Raw genomic sequence first — 23271 nt, forward strand, 5'->3', positions numbered from 1 at the left:
AGGAAGTCAGAGGAGAAGCAGCGGGGTGGAAACGATGTAGGCATCAGCGGGAGCACACACTGTGTGTGTTTGATTGGAATGAATCAGGTCTGAGGTTTGACCCAGCCCACACCGCTTCCTGTTTAGTTACTTTGTTTATAGAGAAGATTATTACTCCCCTTCATTTTACTGATGTGATGAATTCAGCAGAAGGGAACAAAGAAAATTATTGTCCCACTGAAAAGGAAGACCTTCTTTGAATCATAGCATAACTAATAACAACCTTATTGTAAATCGTGGGCACTCACTCAAATCTTGGGGTCATTGAACCTTTATTTCAGATTTTTCTTCTTAGTCTTTTTTTCAGAATTCTCCCTCCATCTTCCTTCTAAAGTTTTGTTTCATCAGACCAGAAGCCAAATCCCCAAACTCATCCACATGGTTGAAATGTTTACGGCCAAACCTCAACTCATCTTGTACTTGCTGTTTTGTGAACAATGTTGTTTTCTTGGTTGATGACGTCCACTAGAGAACGACTTCACATCAGTCCTCCTTAAAGTAACTCCAGACGATGCCAGCGAAGCAACAACCACCAGACAGGGATCCAGGGAGTATTGTTAAGGTCTCAGACTTCACTTTTTGTCTAATCACCCAATCACTTCCAAAGTTCCAGACTGAGTAACCAAAGATCTCTGCTTCCTGCCTATGTGAATGTAGCAGAGAACCAACACAGAACAAAGAGAATCTGCAACCATAAAGCAAGGAAGGGTGTAAACAGTGGTTAAAAATAGAATCAAATGGATCTGTATAATTCAAGTCTTGAGTATTGTTCAGTTTTGGTTATTTAAGATGATTGATGAGTGCATTACTTTCTCCCTTTTGTAAAATTAGTTTTTGGATACGTCTATCCGCTGGATGCACTGGCCAGACTACATCTCCCAGCGGGCATAGGGGCACTTAAGGCTCAGGAGGTGGTCTTGGGAATTAGAGGAAAGTTCACAGCACCTCTTTCCTTATTACGCAGTTATAAACACAGTTCAACCGACAACAACATGTTGTGTTTTGATTCCGAATTCCCTGTATTTGCTTTATTTATGATCGTGGACGTGTCTGATGAGATGAGGGCAGTTTTACTTTGAAAATGTCCACCGGACGTCTTTTTCGAACATTGTCATTAGCTTGACATTTGATTCCTCAGTTAAAAATACCTAGAGGGAAACCGATGAGAAGTAGTTGGGTTTATTCGTCCTAGTAATTCCGCAGTAAACATTTGGCTGGAGACTGCGTTGGTTTTATTTTGACAATTCGTACAGGAATACCTGCATTACGGCAAAAAACAACTTTACGCAGCTTACTTTTAAAGTTGAGTATGGGTACGTGTTAGTTACCAGAGTTTGTTCTCAGAGAACACTTAGGAGTGGTAGGACTGAGAGGCAGCGCAGTATCAGGTCGGACACAAAGCATGGCTCCTCGCAGGCAGGAGTACGGAGCCGCTCGGTCCGTGGGAGCGCGGAACAGCTCGGTTCTGGGCTTTAGGACCGTGAGCTCGGGCTCAGTCCGCCGTGGCTCCGCCGTGCTCCCCTCGGTGCTAACGTTCCTGGTGATCGTAGCATCCGGTGGCCTGCTGCTCATGATAGAGAAAGGAATGCTGAACAGCATGCAGACACCTTCACCGCGGGGGAACGGCCAGAGGCTGCGCTTCAGCGGCCAGGTCGGGAAGCACGACGCGGCTGCGGTGGACGTGGAGTCCCAGGTAAGAACCGCCATGCGGTGCGTGATGGAGAGCCGGGGGTCTGTCAGTGGATGGTTCGGAAGATTTGGGTTTTAGCACGTTATTAACAGATGGATGAAAGTAGATCGCAACTAAAATTTGTTTGCGATTTAAACTAATTAATAATAATTAGTTAAAGATGTCATCAATATAGTTAAAGTTAATAGTTAAAGATGTCATCAATGTTTAAATAAATAGTAAAGACATTACGAATTTTTTTTACTTATAACGCTCTTTACTACAATTCCCATAATGCCAGCGACTTTCTTTTTCGAGTGTTTTCCTTAAACCTTGCTTGGCGCAAGCCCAATTCCTTCCGAACGTTACACATACCGTTGTGTGCAGACGCAAAGATGATAGAAATACAAACTTCAAGAAGTTCAAGGTATTAAAGTTCCCTGTTTAAGAGGATGTATTCGCATTTACATGTGTGAAATGTAAAAGAATTCCACTAGCTGGAAAGCAAATATTGACATTGATGCCGGCCACAGACGTAAGTGTGCATAATACAGCTTTTCAGGCTTATAGCAAACAACTGTTTGCTGCATTTGGTGGAACTAAATGCAGGTAAACAGCAGCTTGTGAAGGTGAAGCTGATTCAGAACCTTACACAACGACAGCTGATTCATCCCCAATAACGCAATTTAGAACTTGTACAACTGCAAAATGTAACTTAGAAGTTCACTGGTGCAGAAACTACAGTGTTTTTCTCCAGTGAAAACACTTGAGGATATTATTGCAGTACCTCAGAAGTGTGTGTATGAACAATGTTGTTACTGTACCTGCACTTTTACCACCTCTGGTTCTAACACGTTTTCACTGAACGTGAAAGCTTGTTTTGTTGGTCTTAACAGAACTGTGTGTCTCTGATTTGGATTTGCCTTTCAGATCCTCCAGGAGATTCGTAACCGAACCATCAGGAGCATGTGCCGCCAAAAGAACATGCCCCACAGCATTTGGTCCCTGAGCCCGTTGCAGAGGAAGACGCTGCTGCAGCACATCCTGGTGAATGACGAGTACCGCTTCCTCTACTGCTACGTCCCCAAAGTGGCCTGCTCCAACTGGAAGAGGGTTCTGAAGGTCTTGAGTGGAGCGCTGGAAAGCGTTGGCGTCAATATAAAGATGGACCATCGCAGCGACCTGTTGTTTTTGTCTTCCCTGAAACCCGATGAGATCCGCTACCGTCTCAGGCACTACTTTAAATTCATGTTTGTGCGAGAGCCGATGGAGCGCCTGCTGTCCGCTTACAGGAACAAGTTTGGAGAGATCGAGTCCTACCAGAAAAAGTATGGCGTGGAGATCGTGAAGAGGTACAGAAAGGGCCGTGCTAAGGACACATCCATCACCGGAGACGACGTGACCTTCGCAGAGTTTGTCCGCTACCTGCTGGATGAGGATGTGGAGCGAATGAATGAGCACTGGATGCCGATGTACAACTTATGCCAACCTTGTGCCGTCTCTTACGACTTCATTGGCTCCTATGAGCACCTGGAGAGGGATGCAGAGTTTGTTCTGCAGCGTGTTGGAGCTCCTTCTGACGTTCATTTCCCAGAAAGGCAAACGTGGTACAAGCCTGTTACCACGGAGACATTGCACTATTATCTGTGCAGTTTACCTCAAAAACTACTGAGGGAACTTCTGCCCAAGTACATTTTAGACTTTTCCCTCTTTTTGTATCCTCTGCCCAACACAACCACTGAACACTGCCGGCACTAAAGCTACAACAATGTATAGGTTGGACAGTTTTTATAGAGAATCTTTGTATTTTTATGTCTAGGGAACAAACTGTATTCGACTATCACACACTTTCTGTTTACACAATATTAATTACATAAAGACTTTAAAACCACTAAAGCTTGAAATCAACATCATATAAAAAGGAAAATCTATGTTACATGCTCTGTTTCAATTGCACCAATCCATTATATGCCTTAGAGGAACCTTAGAGGAAGAGAATTGTTTGTATCCTCATATGTACATGCTGGAGAAGCGAAGTGGTTAAAGGCTTGGGCGGGCATTCAGTGGTTTAGCAGGCTAAAGCACAAGCTACTCGCAGGGTTTTAAAAGTTTTAAAAATTTGTCAAAGTTTTGCACAGCCGTCCAATCTTTACTCACTTTTGGCTGTTAACTATTAAATAAAACAGAAGCTCAGGTTCTGTGATACATGACACTGCAATTTCTGTAACACCATTTTAAAAATATATTTTTTAATTTTGTGAATAATTTAATAATTTAAACAGTTAAAAACACAAATACAAAGCATGTGGCATATGAATGAATATTTGCCACATGAAGTTTTACCACCATCCAATTATTTTTGAGCAGCAGGAGTGCGTATTCGCTTCATATTGACTTCTGAGCATAAAGTCAATGGGAGAATACCAGAGTAAAAATACATTACAGATGTCAGAGCTGTGATTAGCTTTACTAAAGACCCAGAAATAATTTAATTTCATGTGCCTTCGGTTGGCTGGCAAAATAAAATGGCACCATGGTCCTACAGTCAAATAATGATAAGGATTGTTGAGGCCTTCATAAGTCAAACCCATACATACAGCTTCAAGCACAGTCTGCGAGTGGTTTCTGACTGACTCATCAGCTCCTTCATTTGCTTGTCTGCGATAAATCCTTAAAGCTCACACTTCTGCAAAGACAAATATAGTAAGTGGTAAATGTTATGGCACATTGGTTTTGATTTTCTATCTAAAGTGAATGCTACCATTGTTTATTATAAACAAAGAGCTAAATTAAATCTAGAGACCATTAAATTAAGCCAAATATAGGCTCAAATAGCCTAGTTTCTATATAAGTCTTACTTGTCTGCTGTCTTGTCAGAGCGGTCAAGACTTCGGAGGATGGAGCGTTCTGGGGAGAGTTGATGGGGACTAGTGGAGACACTGAGGGGAGGTGAACTATGAAGGGATGAGAAGGACAAACCCTGTCTGCGCATCTCCTGAACTGCTCTTTCACTGAGGATACAGAAGAAAAAAAAATCTACTACAAAAATGATATACATAATATTCAATAAACCATTATCATAAAACTAAAAATACCAAATTTGAGACACTGGTTCCAATGAATTTCTGTCCTGGAGCTATAGTTTGACAAGGTGAAAGCTGTGGAACTCACCGTTCAAAGCGCTCACTGGTCAACTGTCTTTTGAGGACGTCCATCTCTGTCTGCAGCTGAGACACTCTACTGCGAAGTTGGGACACCTCTTTGGAATGCTCTGCACTGAGTTATTACACAAAAATGACATTCGTTTTTTAGTTAATCAAGTTAATGAAAATGATATTTTATTTCGATGCAGTCTAATCAGTTAATGAACTGGACGTGTTTACGTTTTGCTGTCAGCCAGGGCGAGTCGGTCACGTAGAATCTTTAACTCTGACTCCCTTTCGCTGGCTGTCAGCTGAGTTTGGAACTCCTTGTGGCGATTGGTGGAGAGAAGCGTCTCAAGGTTACGAACAGTCAGTCTCTCGCTGGCCAGCTGCTTTTTAAGTAGCTCCATCTCACAGCGAACATCCTCCAGTTCCCCTGTGACCTTAAAAAAATATGCATGTGTTTACAACAAGAATAACTATCCAATGACAGATAACGGCTTGTGCAATGGAATGCAACAAGTCAGTCAAAAAAAGAAAAGAAAAGAAAGCAAGAGACCTCTTGCAGCAGACCTCACCCTCTCAAGGTCCATACTCTTGGAGGTGAGCTGCCGTGCAGCTAGTTCCTTTCCAGAGTCCAGCTTGACACAGAGCTCCCGAACCGAAGCCAGATCAGACACAAGATTAGCCTTCTCCTGCTGTGCTTTGTGCAGCTCCTCCTCCAGTCGAGACGTCCCACGCACCAGCGATGATACTTGACCATCATAAGCCTGCAGAGCCTGCAAGTGCTTGAAAAACATCAGATTTATAGTAATCTGTGTATGAGCTCAGCAGTTCATTACAGCTGCTGTTAATATACGTCTATAATGTGAAGGTATCAGCTGTGTGTACTAACCTGCTGTATTTCTCTCTCCTGTTGACTGACTGTATCGCGGAGGTGTCTGCGTTCTGTGTCTGATGAGAGAAGCTCCAGACGGATGGAGTTATTGAGGCCCTCGGCTTTCTGCAACTTTTGATCCCGTTCCTCCATCTCAGAGTGAGCCATTCTGAACCTCTCCAGCAGGTCCCTGTTCTCCTGCTCCTGTGGGTCCAAATGACAAAGGGTGTTTGTTTATGACAAAAGATCGTAAAAAAAAGAGGTTATGGTCAAAGCTTCCCAAAGAATATATCTACCATCTAGAGACTTGAACAATGAGAATAGAGGACACAGCGGTTTCGCACCTTTGCAGCCATCATTTTCTCGATCCTAGACACTTCAGAAATGTAAGCGTGGACTCTCAACTTCAGCTCATCCTTGTTATGCAAAACATCTTCCATCTCCATATGTACAGCCTGAAAAATATATATATATATATTATATAGGTTTATTTTGTTTGTCAAAGCATTTATATAGTAGCCTTTAAAAATTATGAAGGTGGAGGAAAAGCAAAAATACCTGGTTCTCTCTGGTCATTGTGACCAAGTCGTCTTGCAGCCTCCTGTTCTCTCTGATCGTGATTTCTTTGTCTTTCCTGAGTCCAGTCAGCTCGTCCTGAGCAGCATCCAGCTGTCTGCGCAGGCTGGTTATCTCCCTCTCACGGCTGTTTAATGCCCCTTGGAGCTGACTGCAAGGACCAGGCATTATCATCTCCACAAGAACAATAATGACAGTTTATTAAAAGAAATGTTGCTCCGAAATTTAATGTTTAAAATATTTGTCATTTATTTGTTGTAATATGAACCCTCTAACAAGGCACTCACCCTAATGACTTGTCCATGTTTGTGACTGTCAGTCTTACATCTTCAAGGGTCTTTTCCTGTGGTAGGAATAAAATTTCAACACTTTTTTGGCAGGACTTTAAACTTAGCAATGCAAACTTAAGTTTGAAAATCGTACTTTATTTGAGAGCTCTGCCTGGAGAACAACCAGCTTTTCCGTCTTTTGGTCCACCTCATCCAGCAGACCATCTTTCTCCCTGTCCAGGGCAGAGATTGACTTCTGAAGAACAGCCATTTCCTCCTTGTGCTTTGAGTTACGCTGACTCAGCTCCCCTGACAGAAAAAAATAGAATCAAGTCAACGCCTCAAGAACTCAGAAAAAAAAAGGAAAAAAGAAAAAGAAGAAGCAGCAGCACGTCACACCAAACATCTATTCAGAAAACTGATAAATATTCACCTATTTTCTCCTCCAGTTTCTCAATCTGTTCATGGGCAGCACACAGCTCATTCATCTTCACAGACAGTCTGTGTTGTATGTCAGACAATGACTGCTCCATCTGCTCCTGAAGCAACCTATAAACAGAAAGGCAGAAGTTAATCAGTCTCCAGTCTCCATTAGAACAGAAACAAGCAGTTAGAAGCAAATCTGTACACCACAGACAGTATTTTAGTGCAGTCTCGGTCAAATATGAACCCACAATTTTGAGCAATATTGTTTTTAGAATATTTTAATTGTTTTGAACTTTTTGGTTCAACACAGACCTCAGAGCGTTCGACTCTACTCGCTGCTGTGCCACCTCCTCTGCTATTTGGGCTTCAGTAGCAGATCGAACCTTTAGTTCTACTTCCACAGCCTCCTTGCTCTCCTTCAGCAGACTAACCTGTGACCGAAGGTCAAGTCTCTCCTTCTCCAGCTACAAAACAAATGCAACAAATCACACCAGGCCAAACTATCCAGCCACAAAAACTACTGAAGATCAAAATACACAAGTAATCAGTACAAAGTAATTATTTGCCTGGATTTGCAAACAGGTTCTGGTTAATATACGTTTCAAGAGTTCCAGAAACAGACTTACACTCCTAACTGCCTTCTCCAGATCAAGAACCTTCTGCTGCGCTCCCTCTCGGTCTATGAGAGCTGAGGTCTCGGTAACCTGCAAAGTGTTTTGGTTCCAATTAGTAAACAGATAAATAATATGACATTGCAGTTTTGAACAAGGTAAGTTCAGACCATGAATCTTTTATTATTTTTTTTTAATGATTTGAACCTCAAGTCTAAAAATGTGAGAAAATACTAAACTAGTCACATTACCAACCAAATGAATTTAGTTAAAACGTTTATATTTGTTGAAATGTTCAAACCAGTGAACTTTTGCTTAGGGAAGTAACTTAAACCTGGCGATGAGGCAGTTCTAGTTGCTACTAACAATTGTACTGACCAATACATTTACTGATTACACACAGGAATTTAATTACTGAAAAATTAGAAAACAATGACCAACATAAATGCATGTACATGTGGGAGAAATGTACTTTTCTGGTAAAAAAATAGTCTCATTAACTTTCTACATGTTGCAATAAAATTATGCACATTCTGAAACTAACCTTTAATCTCTCAGTTAGCGTGTCTCTCTCAATGGATAATTGCTGCATTTTAATTTCTGCCTGTTTTATCTCCTCCTGCAGTTTTATGACATCAGCTGACTGGTCTGTGCCATGCGCCACGTCACCTTGTGCCTGAATACACAGCAATTATAGAATAAGCATTTTCAAGTACATGTGTGATTATACACATGTTTTTAAAGCTCACCTTTCTAAACAGCGCTTTGTAATGGTCTCTTTCTTCACCAAGTGCCTTTGCATTGGTTTGAACTTCATCCATGTGCTTTTCAAACTCCACAAAAGCAGCTTGCATCTCATCTCTTTCCTTTAGTAAGCGCAGCAGTTCTTCCTCTGCAAGACCTCCCTGAATAAGCCATAATATTGTAAACCTTTTGCATATTTTTTCATAAACATAATCTAGGAAATATAATTTAATATAGTTTCTTACATGATTGGCTTTAGACTTAGGGCTCCTGCTCTTGCTTGGACTCAAACTGGGGCTTAAGTCCAAAACACCACCTCTTCTGGTTCTTTTGTAACGTTCAGCTTCCTGGCGATAGTAATCTCTCTCCTCTTCTAGACTCTTTACAAAAGCATCCAGACGAGATGGGGAGCGTTCCCTCCCACAAACACCATGTTTAGTCCGCAGGGCCTCCAACTCCAACACTAGTTGTTTGTCTGAAACACAGACAAGTTATGTATTAATGTCAGCAATACAAAGTTCAGCTATGGTGTTATGGTATGTCAAACTGTTGCTTACCGGCAGCCATCATTTTTTCAATTTTGTCTTGTAGCCTGATTTTCTCCTCTTCTAGGAAATTTACTAGGCCTTCCATTTTCTCGTTCTGGTCTTTGAGCTCCACCAGCTGATCTCTGAGACGGTCTTTCTCAAAGTCACCTTCAGTCTGCTCCTGAATTAACAGATGCTTTTAGCTTGTGTAAAATTACAACACAAGACATTTTTTTGGCAACGATAAGTCACTTATGTTAACTGAGGAATATCAAACCTATAAAGTAGAGTATTTAATTGTATAATGAATAGTGCGCACACCCTCCTGATTTTTGTGATGATATCCTCCAAGCCTTCAATGACTTTCTGTTGCCTTTGAATTTCATTCTGTTTAAAAACAAAACATCAGTAATGTATTTTGTTTCTAAATGTACTGATTTACTATGTTTCCTGAAAGAGTGTGCTGTTGATAAGACATATGCAGGGTTTTGTGCCTTTAGGATTCTTACTTTATTTTCTTGGAGTTCCATGTCAGCAGTTTCCAACACTCGCTCTTTGTCCATCTCTAGCTTCTTTGCAAGGTCATCTATGTGCGTCAGCTCCTCACACAGCTCCAGATTCTTTAAAGAGAGATTGGCTACTTCACTGGAGGCATCCCTCTTCTTCTGCTGAAGTCCCTGGACTGTCTGCTCTAGAGTTCGGTTGGTCTCCTGCAGATACTCGATCTGTAACCCATAGCAACCGTTGACATTCTCAATACATTTGTTTGGCAGAGAAACATAAATGTGTTTACATATCAACCGATGCTTGCCTGAAGATTAAGATGGGAAATCAGTTTTTCATTGCTGACGTTTTGAGCCTCAAGGGAAATCACATCATGGGGTCGTCCTCCATGAAGTGCCCGATTCAGACGCTCAATCTCTTTGTCCCTCTCCTCCACCTAACACAAGTCAGTCAAAAAAACAAAACAACATATTATCTTCACAGGGCCCTTCATCATGCCATGACTGTTTATTCCGTGAGGTGTTTTGCTTCTTACCTGAGTATTTGAATGTTTTATACATTCTTGAGCATTCTCCAGCTCTAATTTAACTTTTATGATGTCTTCTTGCAGTTCATGTATTCTGTGAAAGAAATTTGGTTAAGATGCTTGGTATCATAGCAGTAAAGTTAACCAGCACTGCTCTCCATAACAGTTCAGGTGCAAAAAAAGCAAACCTTCCATCAGCCAGCTGTATCAGGTCAGCAACATATGGATCATCAGGCTGCAACACAGGATAACGCGACGTAAAAGGTGGAGGCAGGAGCTCGTCAATCTGCATTCGCTGACGTCTGAAGGGTATGCTGCGCTTCTTTCCACCTGGGCCCAAACACACCAGGAAAAAGTGGTATTATAACTGATCTCATTTTAATGAAGCAGGAGTTTATCTTTACTATCAAAGTCAAATATCGCTTTACCTGGAGTCTGTACCACAGCTTGCATGTTCTTCTCCTGCAACTGTTGAATGCGTTCAGCTTTAGCTTTGCTGTCCTTCTCCAAGCAGCGCACCTTGTGCACATACTGATTATTTAAAAACTTTAGGTCGCATGTCTCATGGTCAAGTTTTCTGATATGGTTCTTAAGCTCTGTAAGGACACAAGATGTAAAGTGGTTAAACCACTGTTTAACCTTTGTCAGGAAAGACTATAGGAAAATGTGTTGAATTGACTGGTTGGTTAGTTTACCTCTAGTCACACGATCCTTCTCCTCCTTCAGTTTGAGTAACTCTAGGTGCAGATCATTGTTTTCCCTGACCAATCGACCATTTTCCGTTTTATACGGCTCCAGAAATGCGTCAAGGTTCTTGTTTTCTTTCTCGGTCTTGCCTGCTGAAAGTTTGGCATTGCGCAAGCTTTCAGTTGTGTGGACTAGATCACTGTAAGAAAAACAGCAGAAGGCACCGCTGAACAACATCTGATCACCGGTGACGGGCCGATTGGAAAACAACAAAAACAAATGCATAGATTGGTTTTACCTGAAAAGTTTCTCAACCAGTGGCAGTGACTCGATTCCCAGTGGCTGTCGGTAGCCGAGCTGATCGAGGCGTTTCCTGAGATTGACGAACTTTCTCTCGGCAGTGCTCATGGCTCAAGGTGCGGTCCTGGCGGAACTGTAGCTCAAACGGCACAGCAGTGTTCGTTGGGCAGTGTGGATAAATCCATTCGCGTTCAGAACGCCACGGAATGGCTAACGCTAGCTACTAAGTAGATGTGTTTAATACTGCAGAATGTGGCCGCTTTACGCCGAGCAGCATTAATGTTAGCCTTTCTGTTTGGTTAGTGTTTGCTAACAAACATCACAAGGCTTAAAGTGAACAGCCCTCCAACAGTTCAGTAACCAACGCCGTTTTACTACAGTTTAACCAGCTGGCTATTATTAAATCAAGAACTTTCGAGCCTACCTTGTGTGGACAGACGTCGCCGTGTTGGCAGCTAGCGTTAGCTTAACCAACGTCAACTTAGCTAATTCGGCATCGCCATTGTACCAGTCAATGTATCGCTTTCACCAATAATACTGCACTGCTTTCATTATAGCGTTGCCGTATGACCTCTGTAAATGAATTGACCAACAATGCTTAACTTAACATGTTTTCGCGGTAAAGCGGTTTGAAAAGAGCGCCGATTATCACCGATTTGGGATTCGTCACCATGGAAGTGAGTCTCCGAACATCCAAAGAAGCGTCTTTTGCATACCGGCGTGGTCCGCTCAGATGCGGAGGGGCGGAGATATGGCAACCATGAAGTTAAAAACGTAAAGTAAGTCCAAATATCACACAGAACGTTAACTGAACGGAGGGGAATTTATTTATATACATATGGCATAAAGTAATAACAAATATATAACAATACAATGATTTTAGAGCTGAGTAGTAGCAGATATCTTCATCCGCTGTGCAACGTACACGTCCTTTTCATCGAACACACATATAGAGGAAATGTTTGACCAAAGCAGAAAGGCAGGGTAATTCGCAAGCAGCTAGTGTATGTGAGGAAGTAGTGAACTGCTAGTCATAATCACAGGTAAATTAGTGGGACTGAGCAATGCTGGAGAAATACTCCAACATGTCTTGGATGGTGAACTCCATGGTGATTCCAGATCCAGGGTAGCACCTGCCAATCAACCCTTCAAAGTGCTTGTACTGACGGATAAACTCGTCTTGCATGGAGTGCCACACCACCTAGTGGAGCAAATCAGGACGTACGGCAGATTAGATGAGGCTTGACAGACACCTGTCTCACCCAGCATCCAACACCACACATTCTCACCTGCAGCAGACTTTCCTCCTCACACAGGTGTTTATCAACCTTCTTGTAAAGGTTGTCGAGTCCCTTCTTCACCTCTTTGCCAGGATACTCCTTGATGACCTTGCGTAGCTCTTGTTTGTTGAAGGCCAGCTGATAGCTCACCTCATCCTCACGCACACCCTGGGCCACACGCGCCTCGACGCCTTCGAAGAAATGCTACAAGCAAACAACATGAACAATAGTTTACCTATGATGCATCGAAATACACCAGTCACAATAAAGGTTACTAAAGAAAACCAATAATACAACTCACATTCAGTTTTTCTAGAGGCTGACCCAGAGAGTTGATTACATAGGACTGCAGATGATCCGTGTACTTGTGCTTGGCCTCTCGTCTCTCTGCATCCAGGCAGGAGATCTTCAGACGTGACAGTGTAGAGAAGATGTGGTGAAAATTCTCCATCATTACAACATCCCGTGGTGTTTTCTGGCTTTCGTTTGCCACTTTCTCCACTGGAAAGACAATTAATATTCAGCACTGGGTTTTCAGACCAATTAGTAGTAGTTGGCGTTAGATGCCCAGTGTTCTCACCATTTATAAAAACAGCCCTGATGAGTTTGACATAAGCTTTATCTAAGTCTCCTCGGCGTTCGGCACTACGGAAGATTGTTTCAGCCAACTCCGCAAACTCCTCGAATCCAGTAACAAAAGACAAGATGCCAACTTTGCTTTTCTTGGAAATCTTCACCTCCTCCATTTGTTTAATTTGGCCAGACTGCAAGAAAACACAAGATTACTACATAAAAAAACTCTTGACTGCTTAACAGTGCACTAAGTATAGTTCTGACGACAGACAAATAGGAACAGAAAGATGTTACTCATAATGCCAACTTCACTCACAATGCATTTGTCAAAGTTCCTCTTGACAGTGACCAGCACATTTCCCAAAGTAGTGCTGAGGTAAGAGGCCGGGTCAACGTTCTCAGCTGTCCACACATGGTGACTCATCTTCACCAGCATGTAGAGAGAGTTGAAGCTGTCAATCTTGTCACCCAGAGCAATGAGACTGTTGAGCTCTGTCTCAATGCACTGGAAGATTTTATTCATCATGAGCCGCACCATGTCCTTCCTGGGTTGCAGAAAGAAAGTTAAAAAAAGCAGGATGCTCAAGATGATCAGTAGCAATATATACAGCTAAATATCCACAAATATTTCTGGCTCCGAATATGAGTGATATATTCAGCAGAAATGTGATTTGCAGCAACTCACTCTGATGACAAGGAATGTCTTTGTTCAGCCTGAGAAGGCATTCTCGATGGCACACTTCCATCTAATTCCTCTGTTTCAGGCTGAAAGGACAAAAACTTGACAAATCTATAGGAACCTTTTTGCCTTTTTGAACTTTAGTTAAAAACATTTTTAATGGTATAATTGTAACTTATTCTAAGCCATTTCCAGGTTGGAGTCACATACTTGAGCAAGAGGTGGTATAACTGTGGGGTGTTGCTGCAGCTTAAAGAACTTGCTGATGAAATCTTGTTCTGCAAGACACAGAGGCTCCAGCTCACTGAGGACCTGCTCAAATATCTGCAAAACCAAACACACAAAAAAACACAATTTCAATGCAGAGTAACATGTGTAGACAGAGTTTTATTTTCAATATCTAGCAATTTGCTGGGAGTCTGGAAAGTTTCACCTTGTCAAACTTTGTCCTATCTGCCACATCCAGGTCAGAGGCCGACATGTTTCCCATGTCCAACAGTGAGGAGGACTGAGAACGCCTGCTGTTGGAGCCCTGCACTGTGAGCTTGTTGAGGCTTGAGGTGGAGCCTGTCAGTTTCCCAGAGCTGCCGTGAAGGCCTAAGACAGTAAATACAGCCATATTCAGCTTTTTGTAGTGAGAGGTAACCTTCTTTTCCATATAATCAGAATCTGTGACCATACAGCGTTGTGAGGACACAACCATCCATATATAGTAAATGAAAAGTACAGGTTTGTGGGGCTGGTGGCATATACGGAGACAATAAAGGCGTTTGAGCAAATGATCCTTAGTGCTGTTATGTACGACACAGTGGTACAAAGCAGATTGGGTAAATGACAGTGGAGTAGCTCTAGCTGGATGTCATACTTACTCTCTGTTTCTTGTTTGAGTGCACTCTCTTTCCGCGGAAGCGTGGCTGCAGCCAGTTAGAAAGGCAGGCATCAAAGACAGAGACAGGTTAGGCTTAAACCATGCAGCATGACAGAGGGGAGGGCTTGATGTTAGATGTACAAAGTTACATATATGCTGATGTGCACTGCAGTGGTTTGATTACAGCTTTAGACAAACTTTGAGAAAACATTTTTTTTTGCTTTCTAGAAGGAAGCTGTCATTACATTAGGGCATACCTACAGCTGGGTTTTCCAACAACAGAAATAATCAGATTCGAAACATTTATAAAGCTGAGATTTGAATATGAAATGAGACAAATAGCTTAAACAAGATGTTATTTTTTTAAGCACAACTACATGGTGGAAACCTACTTATAGAAAAAAACCATTATTCTGAAACAGGTACAAAGTAATAAGACAACTGATTTGGTACTTATACATGAATATTATATTAATTTATGCTTAATAGCACAATAAAAAAAAACTAGAAAATCATCAGAGGCAGTGGAATTTATATTAAATTGCAGAAAGAGAGAGAAAGGAAACACACAGATATTCTAAGCTCCACAAGAATTGCAGGAGGCAAACATGCTCTGTATCAACACTAACAGGTTTCTTACCAAACTTGCTTTTCGCTTCCTTGCTTGTACCTGCCATCTTTATCTTGGCAACCTCAAAGAACTCTTTGATTTCTCGTTCATATAGTCTACTCATGTAGTCAACATAGGTCTGGAAAAGGGAAAAGGTGAAAGATTTGTTCAAATGCAAAATACGACATTATAAATGCATATGGAAAATGAATAATTAGACAAAGATAAATAAACTTTCCATTTAATTAGATGAAGATATATTTTCTGGACTATTAATATGCATGATTCCAGACTTGAATATCTTCTTCTGTTGTTGTATCTTAGCATATTTCTTTCTTTCTTTCTTTAGTAAATAAATCAGGCATGTCGTCATAGAACTCTTTAGAGCTACTGAAAGTCTAGAACAGCAGAGACAGTTTTAGTGAACCTTCAGCAGTTGCTAATGTGACAGTAACGTATCTTTCTGTCGGTTCAGAAGATAAATGCTTAACTATTTTAATGTACATAAAGCAAAGCAGCTGCTCAGCAAGTGTCAGCACGCTGTTACCCCTCTAACAACGAACACTTTTCACAAAGTGCACCACTAATCCTCATTCGTTGACCGTTTTTTCACATTAAAGCACTGACCCTTGAAAGCCCTTCATACTTTTCCCTCTGGGTGTTCTTTAACCACTCCATGAGTTTAGCGTAGCGTAGCAGGTCCCTGTGGAGGGGGTTGTGCTTGGGCAAGGTCAGCTCTGCTGTGTGCTGGGACAAGGTGGAGCTCTGGTCATGGCCCTGGTGAAAGAGTTAATAGACATCATTATCAGCATGTTTCATCAAACAATATAAAAGTCTGTGCTCAAACTCTTTCCACACATGTCACTCATATTTTATTCTGGTACAAGACATATATACTGTACCTCACATTAAAATGGGACCAGACAACAAACTCCACAAACACTTCTTCAGCTTATCTTACAGACAATCCTAATGAAAAGCACAACCCTCATTGCCAAACTGATGTGATGTTCTCCTCACTTCCCCTCAGCTTATTCGGCCTCTCTACTGCTTCCAAAACAGGACATGCACGCAGAGCAAACAGGCGCAGGAGTTTAATGCTATCTTTTGCAACAAAGCCATGTTATCACCCAAAACATAACAAGCACTTTTTCAAGTGCAGAAAATTAGTGAAGAAGGAGACAGGTGATCTCTCTGTAACTTTGAGATCAGATGAGAAATGTTAGGTATTTAGTAATTTATGACATGCAAAGAATGATATTCTATGGAAGGCTTTAGGTTTAATTAATGACAAATTGGAGTGAGGTATGCCAGGCCAAACATTAGCAAGGAGGGTCCACATGGTGGTTGCTGTGAGGGTACTCACTGGAAGTGACAGACAGGAGGACCTATAGAACTGAGGGATGGTCATTTTGAAGTGACTGAAGTGGTTGAACTGACACAGAGACAGAGAGCAGAGGAGGGTGAGAGCAACAGAGGGAAACAAGAATAAGGTGGGAGACAACTGGAAGGAAAAAAACACAAGGAAGCCCCAGAACAGTGCCAGCTAAACAGGAAGTCCACGAAGAGGGAGGGGGGTGGGGGCAACCTGGAAAAGAACAGGACAGACTCTATCCCACCAGGGACAGCCACAATGCTCCCTTATGGCCCTTACATGTCACCAAATGTTTATTCAAGTTCCTTATAACCTCTGTGCTAGGCTTCAGTATAACACACAACTGCAGTTACCTGGTGAACAAAAACGTTGTTGAGGTGATTGGTGAGGCGACGAGCGAAGGTGTCTCTGAGCTCAGCAAAAAGGAGTTGCTGCTGTTTCACAGCCATCAGCTTGTCGTGGCCTGCATGAGGAGTGTGACAGCACCTTAAATATGTTCTTTAATCACAGCAACCCACGTTGCGTTAGGTTAATGGGAAAGTATCTTGATCGCACCAACCTGGTCGGAGGGCCACATTCATGCACTGCAGAAGAGCTTCAGAGGCATTGATGCAGGCTTCAATACCTTTAGGTGAGGTAAGGTCTCCCTCCTGTAAGGCTCTGATATGTCCTTTTGATAGGTCCATGTAGTTCTACAGGAAGAGAGAAACATTACTCTCATCAGAAAAGGTCTGAAATCAACAGAATTCGAATTCATCCATTAAAAACTAGCATATAACCACACTGCGGCACAGATCAAGTAAAGCACAGTAAGAAACAATCAAATATGCTCCTAACCACTAAGAACTGGATCTCATCCAGCAGTTTCCCATTGTTGGTGTTGCTGATCTGAATTAGGCGGTTGCTCTGTGAGATCTGGTCCATCTGCTCTTTGACACTCTGAAGCATCTCCTCGTAACTGCTCAGCTTTCCCTCGATGGTGTCCACCTCATTCAGAGCCTCATCCAGAAGCTGCATCAAGATATTGACCTGCTTCTCCGATGCCATGATTGACTGGATGTTGGCCTTAAAAGAAAAACAAAAACAAAAAACAAACTATTACTATTCTACTGTGTTTATGTCGGCTAATAGATAGATAGCTAGATGAACTTTATTGATCACACAACGGGGAAATTCAATTGTTGGAACGGCCATAGGAAAACAATTGTGCAGAATTGCAAGAAAAGGGAGCATAAAAAATAATAGTAGTAATAGTAATAATAACAATAAAAAAACAAAAAAAACATTATGTACATGTTAAAAATTTAGAAATAGTGTCCAAGATGAAGTGGCCAAACAACAGTGCAGATTTGAGCCTGTCAGGCCTCTATATTGTACAGTCTACCAGCAGTGGGAATGAAGGACCTGCAGTACCGCTCCTTCCTACACTGTGGGGGGATCAGTCTGAAGGAGCTGCTCAGAGCTCCCACAGTCTTGTGCAGTGGGTGAGAGGACACCAACATGGGAACATCCCAGGACAGAGCTGGCATTCCTCACCAGCTTGTTTTGTCTTTTCCTGCATAGTGAATAACAGAGGCTACCACAGAGTTATGGAACGTCCTCAACATGGGCCTGCACACTCCAAAGGACCTCAGTCTCAGCAGGTGGAGGCAACTTTGTCCCTTCTTGTACAGAGCGTCAGTGTTATTAGTCCAGTCCAGCTTAGGGCTGAGGTGAACACGCAGGTATTTAAAACTGTCCACAGTCTCTATGTCTGAGCCCTGGATGTTCTCCCGTGTGTGATGTGTTGTTCTCCTCTGGCAGTCAATCACCATCTCCTTAGTCTTACTGCTGTTTAAGCAGTAAGTGGTTGTGTGTAAGTGGTTGCGCCCGCACCACTCCACAAATAATATATAATCTTAAATTCTTGTTATTGTGTTATATGTATTGTTATTATTTTCACCATCACTTTTTTAGACTTAAATCTGACGTTTTTCATTATAACCATTGTGTGGAGTCCTTCCTTGGCCCCTTCCCTCAGCAGCAAGGAGCAGCTGCTTCACTTACCCCATCTAAAACCTGCAGCTCCTTGGAGAGCGCCTCTGCAAAAGCCTCAGCATTAGAGATAGCGTCCTCGCACATCCCCATCATGCTTTCAATGTCCTGTTCCTCACGGGTGCTCAACTCTTGGTATTCATCAAGAGCATCCTCATCACCGCCAGCCACACTCTGGATCTCACCGCTTGGTACAGACTCTAATACACAGAAAAGATACAGAAAGTGTTCAAGGCAAAGTCAGGCGTATTACTGTAAATCATGTTTCATACAGATTTGGAGGGACTGAAAACATAAATACATTCGAAATGATTTTTTAAACTGATTTGAATAAAGATTACTGGTTTTTATTTTCTGTCATAAAATAATTTGCAGTAATTATGTTTTCAATAAGGCGTCAAATAATTCATTAAATCTTGCAAAGCATGTACGTACAACAACAAAATACTGCATAAATGTGAATCTTTAATAATTGTAATAGCAATTTATGTAAATTAATAAACATACAAACCTCCATCAAACTGACGTAGTAAAAAAAGTTAATTACAAAGCAGGTTTGAAATGGGTGTTATACTGATAAAATTGTAAACTAAACTTGCATTGTGTCCACTGCTCTTAAGCAGTAAACTCAATGGGTCTGAGTCAAATAAATATAAGTTGGCAATTAATTGATGAACACATGCCAGTAAATAGTACTATGAATTAAGGTGGAATGGCATAAAAATGCTAAAGGTGAACCAATAACATGACCTACATGTGTTTTTGATGATTAGGGAAAAAAATCATGCCCATCATTATTAGGTGACAATACAGTGAAACAGAGGACGCCTCAAGGAGGTGAACATTTCTAATGGGAGTTGTGGTTTGAGGTCACAAGATAAGAATGGAGACAAGTGAGGAGGGGGGTCGGGGAGTGAAGTCCTACCAACCTTCCGCTTTAGGAAGTTCTGGCCAGAGAAAGTTTAAGAGAGAAAAGTGAGAACAGAAGAAGAATTTAACACAGAAAGCCATACCACAAACCAAGATACAAGGAAGGGATTTTTAAAGTTACTCTTAATAGGTAAAATAAACCAAAATCCAGCAAACTTCCTCATTTTTGTTTTGGAATACCTCAAACAAAACCAATATACAAGGGGGACATCAAAGAGGCAACAGAAAAGCCTTATAATATTTATAATTCATTTATAAAAAGATGCATGTAGTCAAATTATAATGGAGAGTTTTCATACCTTCAAGCAGCTGAGAACTGACATTCACAAACTCCACCTTCTTTCTCAGATAACGCTGGTTGAGCTTCCAAATGCAGGAGATGAAGGAGTTTTTTTCAGCCGTACTGCTGGCCACCCAGCGGTAAACCTTCTCAAAGTGAAGGTCAAATTCAGGGTTTTCCTATAATGCAAAAGCAGAATAATGGGAATATTGAGCCTACATTAAAGAGGGGAAAGTATTCATCACAACTAAAACAATTCTCAAAGAAAATTAAGATAGAACAAAGTAAACAAAGTGTCAGACTTTGCTTGCATCTTTGGCATCGACTTCAGTCAAATCTCGAAGTTCCCAGGTCTGCTGACGCTTGTAAAAGTCCCCTTTGTCAGATTTTTTCACCTTCACCACTTTAACCTGAACAGGCCTCTCTGTGGTAACTGACAGAAAAATGCAGAAAATTTCAGAATTTTGTTTACATTTGAGATTCTTGTTTAATAAAAACAGTTTGTGACGGTCATGAGCAACTTACCTGTTGCACACAAGAAGCAGTTCTTCTTTTTCTTTCCGGCCTTGCAGACATTGACTATGCCGAGGAGACGCTCATCGTTGGGTGTGAAGATGTCCCTCTGGAGAGCATGCTTTATGGCTGTCATGGTGGATGCTGTTTTGGAAAGCACATCAGGGACTAAATTACCATAAGGGACATAACGTTGGATGTAACTTTGATGGCATTATGTTACATAGTAAGTAACCAGTGTCGCCTAAACACAAAATGTAAAGTGCTACTAATGCACCCACTGTATTTCAGCAGGTCTGACCGGTCTGTCTCTTTCACAGACCAGTCTGTCTGTGCTTTTGATGATGAGCAGGGTCAAAATCGCAATAAATTATTAAGCGTCGTTATACTGTTTGTGGGCTTTTGATGATTTTTCTCATGTCGTGTTGTAAAGGTTCTTCATAGGTTATAATAATACATTTACCAAACAGTCCTTTTCTTTCGACCCCTGACACAATCACCTGACACGAAACTTTACAACCACATGACAGGAACAACCGACAACAAGCTGCAGTTGTTGTTCAGATTAGACAAGAATAATAAAGCAGACACACACTGTCAAAGTAAATGTCTCTGTTAGGCGACTGGCTGCTAAATCTGCTGCTAGCTTGAAAAGGCTAACGGTAGCTACTGGTTATTATTCTTATTCACGTTCATGCGAGGAGCACGTAAAAATGTGGCTCTATCGGCAAATTGATCACCCAATCCAGTTTAGTTCCTACAATCAAATGCACTTTGTCTGGATTGGTTACAGTTAGACTAGATAAGTGTATATTACCTTGTTGTGTCAACCTAGCAGCCCTTTGCTAAGCGCCGCCCTCTCACTTCCTGCTTCTCAGGCGCAGCTGTCACGTGACGTATTGTCAACGTCACATCACGGCGGCGACCGTGCGCCGGTGAGTCTCAGATTTTCACATCTCCATCACATCAAACACTTTGCTGTACCAAAATAAAACAAGTATTGACGAATGGTCATTTGTTTTTTGAGTGATTAAACTTTTTCTAATGTGTAGTAGTAGATTATAATAAATCCAACAGTCCTGACAGTTAACTTGAATTATATCTTAAATAAGTGTGTTTCGCCAAATATAAGATGTTATCAGTACGTATCCCAGACTGTAAAGAGACTATTGACATTTTTTTAAAACGCACTTCTAGTCTCAAGAAGGTGTCAACATGTTCTGTAAATGTGATTTTGTACAACACCAGGTGGCATTGTTAACCTACATTACATTTATCTGTACAATTCTGTTCGGTCACAATAAATATAGTCTCTGCTCAGTTCTGAGCTGTCAAGGGTTGTAGTGACTCATTTTGTTTTGTAGCAGTAAAAATGATGTGCCCACACGGTTCTGGGCAAGAGCAGATGTACACAGAGGACACAAAGGATTTTAAACAAACACACAAAGAGTGAACTGAATGTCACCAGAGTCAACACACTGAGTCAGACACAAATAAAAAGTCAGGGATTATCAAGTGATCTGCAGACAATGCCTTGAGGTGCACTGTCTGTGCTGAAGCTCAGTGCTCGGTCCCCCAGCTGGTGAAAGTGTCACCAGCAGTTAAGTTCATGGCTTATTGCTGCATGTAGCATAAGCCTTACTATACAATAATGTCAATTATTACTTCATGACTTCAGGAATGATACAATAATAGTTTGTATGAATAAAAGGAAAGTATAGCCATTTAGAGAAAACGGTCTTGCATAAGTTATTATTAGATAATGAACAGTGTAGATTGTTTAACATCATATTTAAATTAAGTTTTACTGCAATGCAAGTGGGATTGTTGTTATCAAATTCTCACATCTGGAAATACTGTAACTCCTTTTGTTCATTTAATCTCTTTCAAAAATGATGACGTATTTCTTGTATACTGTGTGTCTATAATAATAATATCCCTCCTCAGTCCTAGACTCACACACACACACACGCACACACACACACACACACACACACACACACACACACACACACACACACACACACACACACACACACACACACACACACAACCATTAACTGAACTTTTGTTTTGCCACATGCTTTTCCTGCAGTCGTGATTCACCTCTAGCTATTCTAGCACTTAATGCCGGCATAGCTTGTGAAGGCCTGTTACCAGTGCTGACGTTGCTGCCGACACAAAAACACGGCGCTCACTAGATTGGACTTGCTGCAAAAAACTCATGGCAAAAGTTTGACGAAAACATTAAAAATACACAGGAGCACAAAGTCGCTGCGGTGATGGCAGATGAGAGGTCTTTGAATGAACTTGTGTCAGGAGGACTCTACGGCAGTGAGGGAGCCCCAGAGACACACATGGAGGTTGACACACAGATGTGACTTGCAAACAAAAGGGCTTTTCACGCCAACGCCGCAGCATCAGGGACGGATGATTACATCTGCATAATCTAGTTGACATTCACACCGGTGATTAAAAGCTGATACCATTTTCTATTTCTGTTTGGAATCAGGAATGTTTGAGTTCCTATCAGGATGGCATTTGGTGCAGGCCTTTAATACGCTTGAAGAAGGCCGCATCCGTTTTTGTTTTAAACTCATATTTGTTGTGTTGTTTACAAATGAATACATCCGAGTCAAGTTGGTTGTTGTGTTTGTTTTGAGTTTTGAGCTTCAAATAGAAACCTTTTCCTGACTGTTGTCGCGTGGCTTTCAACAAAAGTCCATAAATGACAGTGACACCTGACATCACGCATCTGCATCAATACGACAGCGTAGCACAACAAAGTGGTGGCAGGCTAGCGAGGACCCCACTTCTGTAACCTCAGTTTGAGGTGAGGTCTTTACTCATCCCTGCCAAATTACACACGGAGAAGAACACACCGGTTTTCCAAAGTGAAGTAAGCCTGAGAGCCGCTATTACATGAGCAATGTGCCCGTATAGAGCTCTCTGCTCGTTAGGAGGGTCGGCCGTGTATTCGATTTGGTTTTAAAGTAATCATGCAGCGTGCGTGTGTGAGGGCTTATGACCGTGTGAGAGCCTTCCTGTTTGTTTATGTACGATTAGGATTAGGTGACAGTCTGGGGATGTGAGATAAAATGAAATGAAGGTATTCGTATAAATTAATGTGAAGAAAACAGTTCAGATTAGAATGTATATGTTATGTATTTATAGCAAAATGCATTAGCTTCATAATCAGGTTCCTTTGTGTGTACAGTTACAAACAATGTT

General features: G+C 41.5%; 3 protein-coding genes across 10 annotated transcripts; 1 reads left to right on the forward strand and 2 right to left on the reverse strand.

The window, feature by feature from the left end:
* Nucleotides 1-36: 36 nt before the first annotated feature.
* On the forward strand, nucleotides 37-3918 carry chst14 (carbohydrate (N-acetylgalactosamine 4-0) sulfotransferase 14). The gene is made up of 2 exons (XM_029145939.3): nucleotides 37-1732; nucleotides 2639-3918. Exons 1-2 carry the CDS (start codon nucleotides 1442-1444, stop codon nucleotides 3464-3466), a joined length of 1119 nt encoding a protein of 372 aa, XP_029001772.1. The 5' UTR covers nucleotides 37-1441; the 3' UTR covers nucleotides 3467-3918.
* A 19-nt stretch (nucleotides 3919-3937) lies between these two features.
* On the reverse strand, nucleotides 3938-11574 carry cep135 (centrosomal protein 135). 3 transcript variants are annotated; one of them, XM_029145921.3, is made up of 26 exons: nucleotides 11323-11572; nucleotides 10897-11031; nucleotides 10607-10797; nucleotides 10340-10507; nucleotides 10100-10241; nucleotides 9921-10005; nucleotides 9693-9821; nucleotides 9391-9606; nucleotides 9203-9268; nucleotides 8912-9062; nucleotides 8600-8829; nucleotides 8360-8515; nucleotides 8155-8286; nucleotides 7626-7703; nucleotides 7312-7463; nucleotides 7007-7122; nucleotides 6728-6882; nucleotides 6592-6647; nucleotides 6287-6455; nucleotides 6073-6183; nucleotides 5747-5932; nucleotides 5430-5639; nucleotides 5092-5294; nucleotides 4880-4984; nucleotides 4567-4719; nucleotides 3938-4394 (listed from the first exon to the last, which is right to left on the reverse strand). In XM_029145921.3, exons 2-26 carry the CDS (start codon nucleotides 11004-11006, stop codon nucleotides 4355-4357), a joined length of 3510 nt encoding a protein of 1169 aa, XP_029001754.1. In that variant the 5' UTR covers nucleotides 11007-11031; nucleotides 11323-11572; the 3' UTR covers nucleotides 3938-4354. The 3 variants fall into 3 exon arrangements, with proteins under 3 accessions (XP_029001754.1, XP_029001753.1, XP_029001755.1); XM_029145920.3 differs by having other exon boundaries at nucleotides 8360-8829; nucleotides 11323-11574; XM_029145922.3 differs by lacking the exon at nucleotides 3938-4394 and having other exon boundaries at nucleotides 4563-4719; nucleotides 11323-11574.
* Nucleotides 11575-11702: 128 nt separating this feature from the next.
* On the reverse strand, nucleotides 11703-21011 carry exoc1 (exocyst complex component 1). Of its 6 annotated transcripts, XM_029145931.3 has the most exons (21): nucleotides 20858-21011; nucleotides 20053-20184; nucleotides 19830-19960; nucleotides 19547-19706; nucleotides 19247-19264; nucleotides 18330-18517; nucleotides 17121-17348; nucleotides 16843-16975; nucleotides 16637-16746; nucleotides 16275-16343; nucleotides 15536-15685; nucleotides 14939-15047; nucleotides 14300-14344; nucleotides 13864-14027; nucleotides 13641-13754; nucleotides 13437-13516; nucleotides 13068-13296; nucleotides 12759-12942; nucleotides 12480-12679; nucleotides 12188-12382; nucleotides 11703-12099 (listed from the first exon to the last, which is right to left on the reverse strand). In XM_029145931.3, exons 2-21 carry the CDS (start codon nucleotides 20174-20176, stop codon nucleotides 11947-11949), a joined length of 2784 nt encoding a protein of 927 aa, XP_029001764.1. In that variant the 5' UTR covers nucleotides 20177-20184; nucleotides 20858-21011; the 3' UTR covers nucleotides 11703-11946. The 6 variants fall into 6 exon arrangements, with proteins under 6 accessions (XP_029001764.1, XP_029001766.1, XP_040926142.1 ...); XM_029145933.3 differs by lacking the exon at nucleotides 19247-19264; XM_041070208.2 differs by lacking the exon at nucleotides 16275-16343.
* Nucleotides 21012-23271: the final 2260 nt, after the last annotated feature.

This window comes from Betta splendens, chromosome 4, assembly GCF_900634795.4.
Source record: "Betta splendens chromosome 4, fBetSpl5.4, whole genome shotgun sequence".
In the NCBI taxonomy this organism is placed as follows: Eukaryota; Metazoa; Chordata; class Actinopteri; order Anabantiformes; family Osphronemidae; genus Betta; species Betta splendens.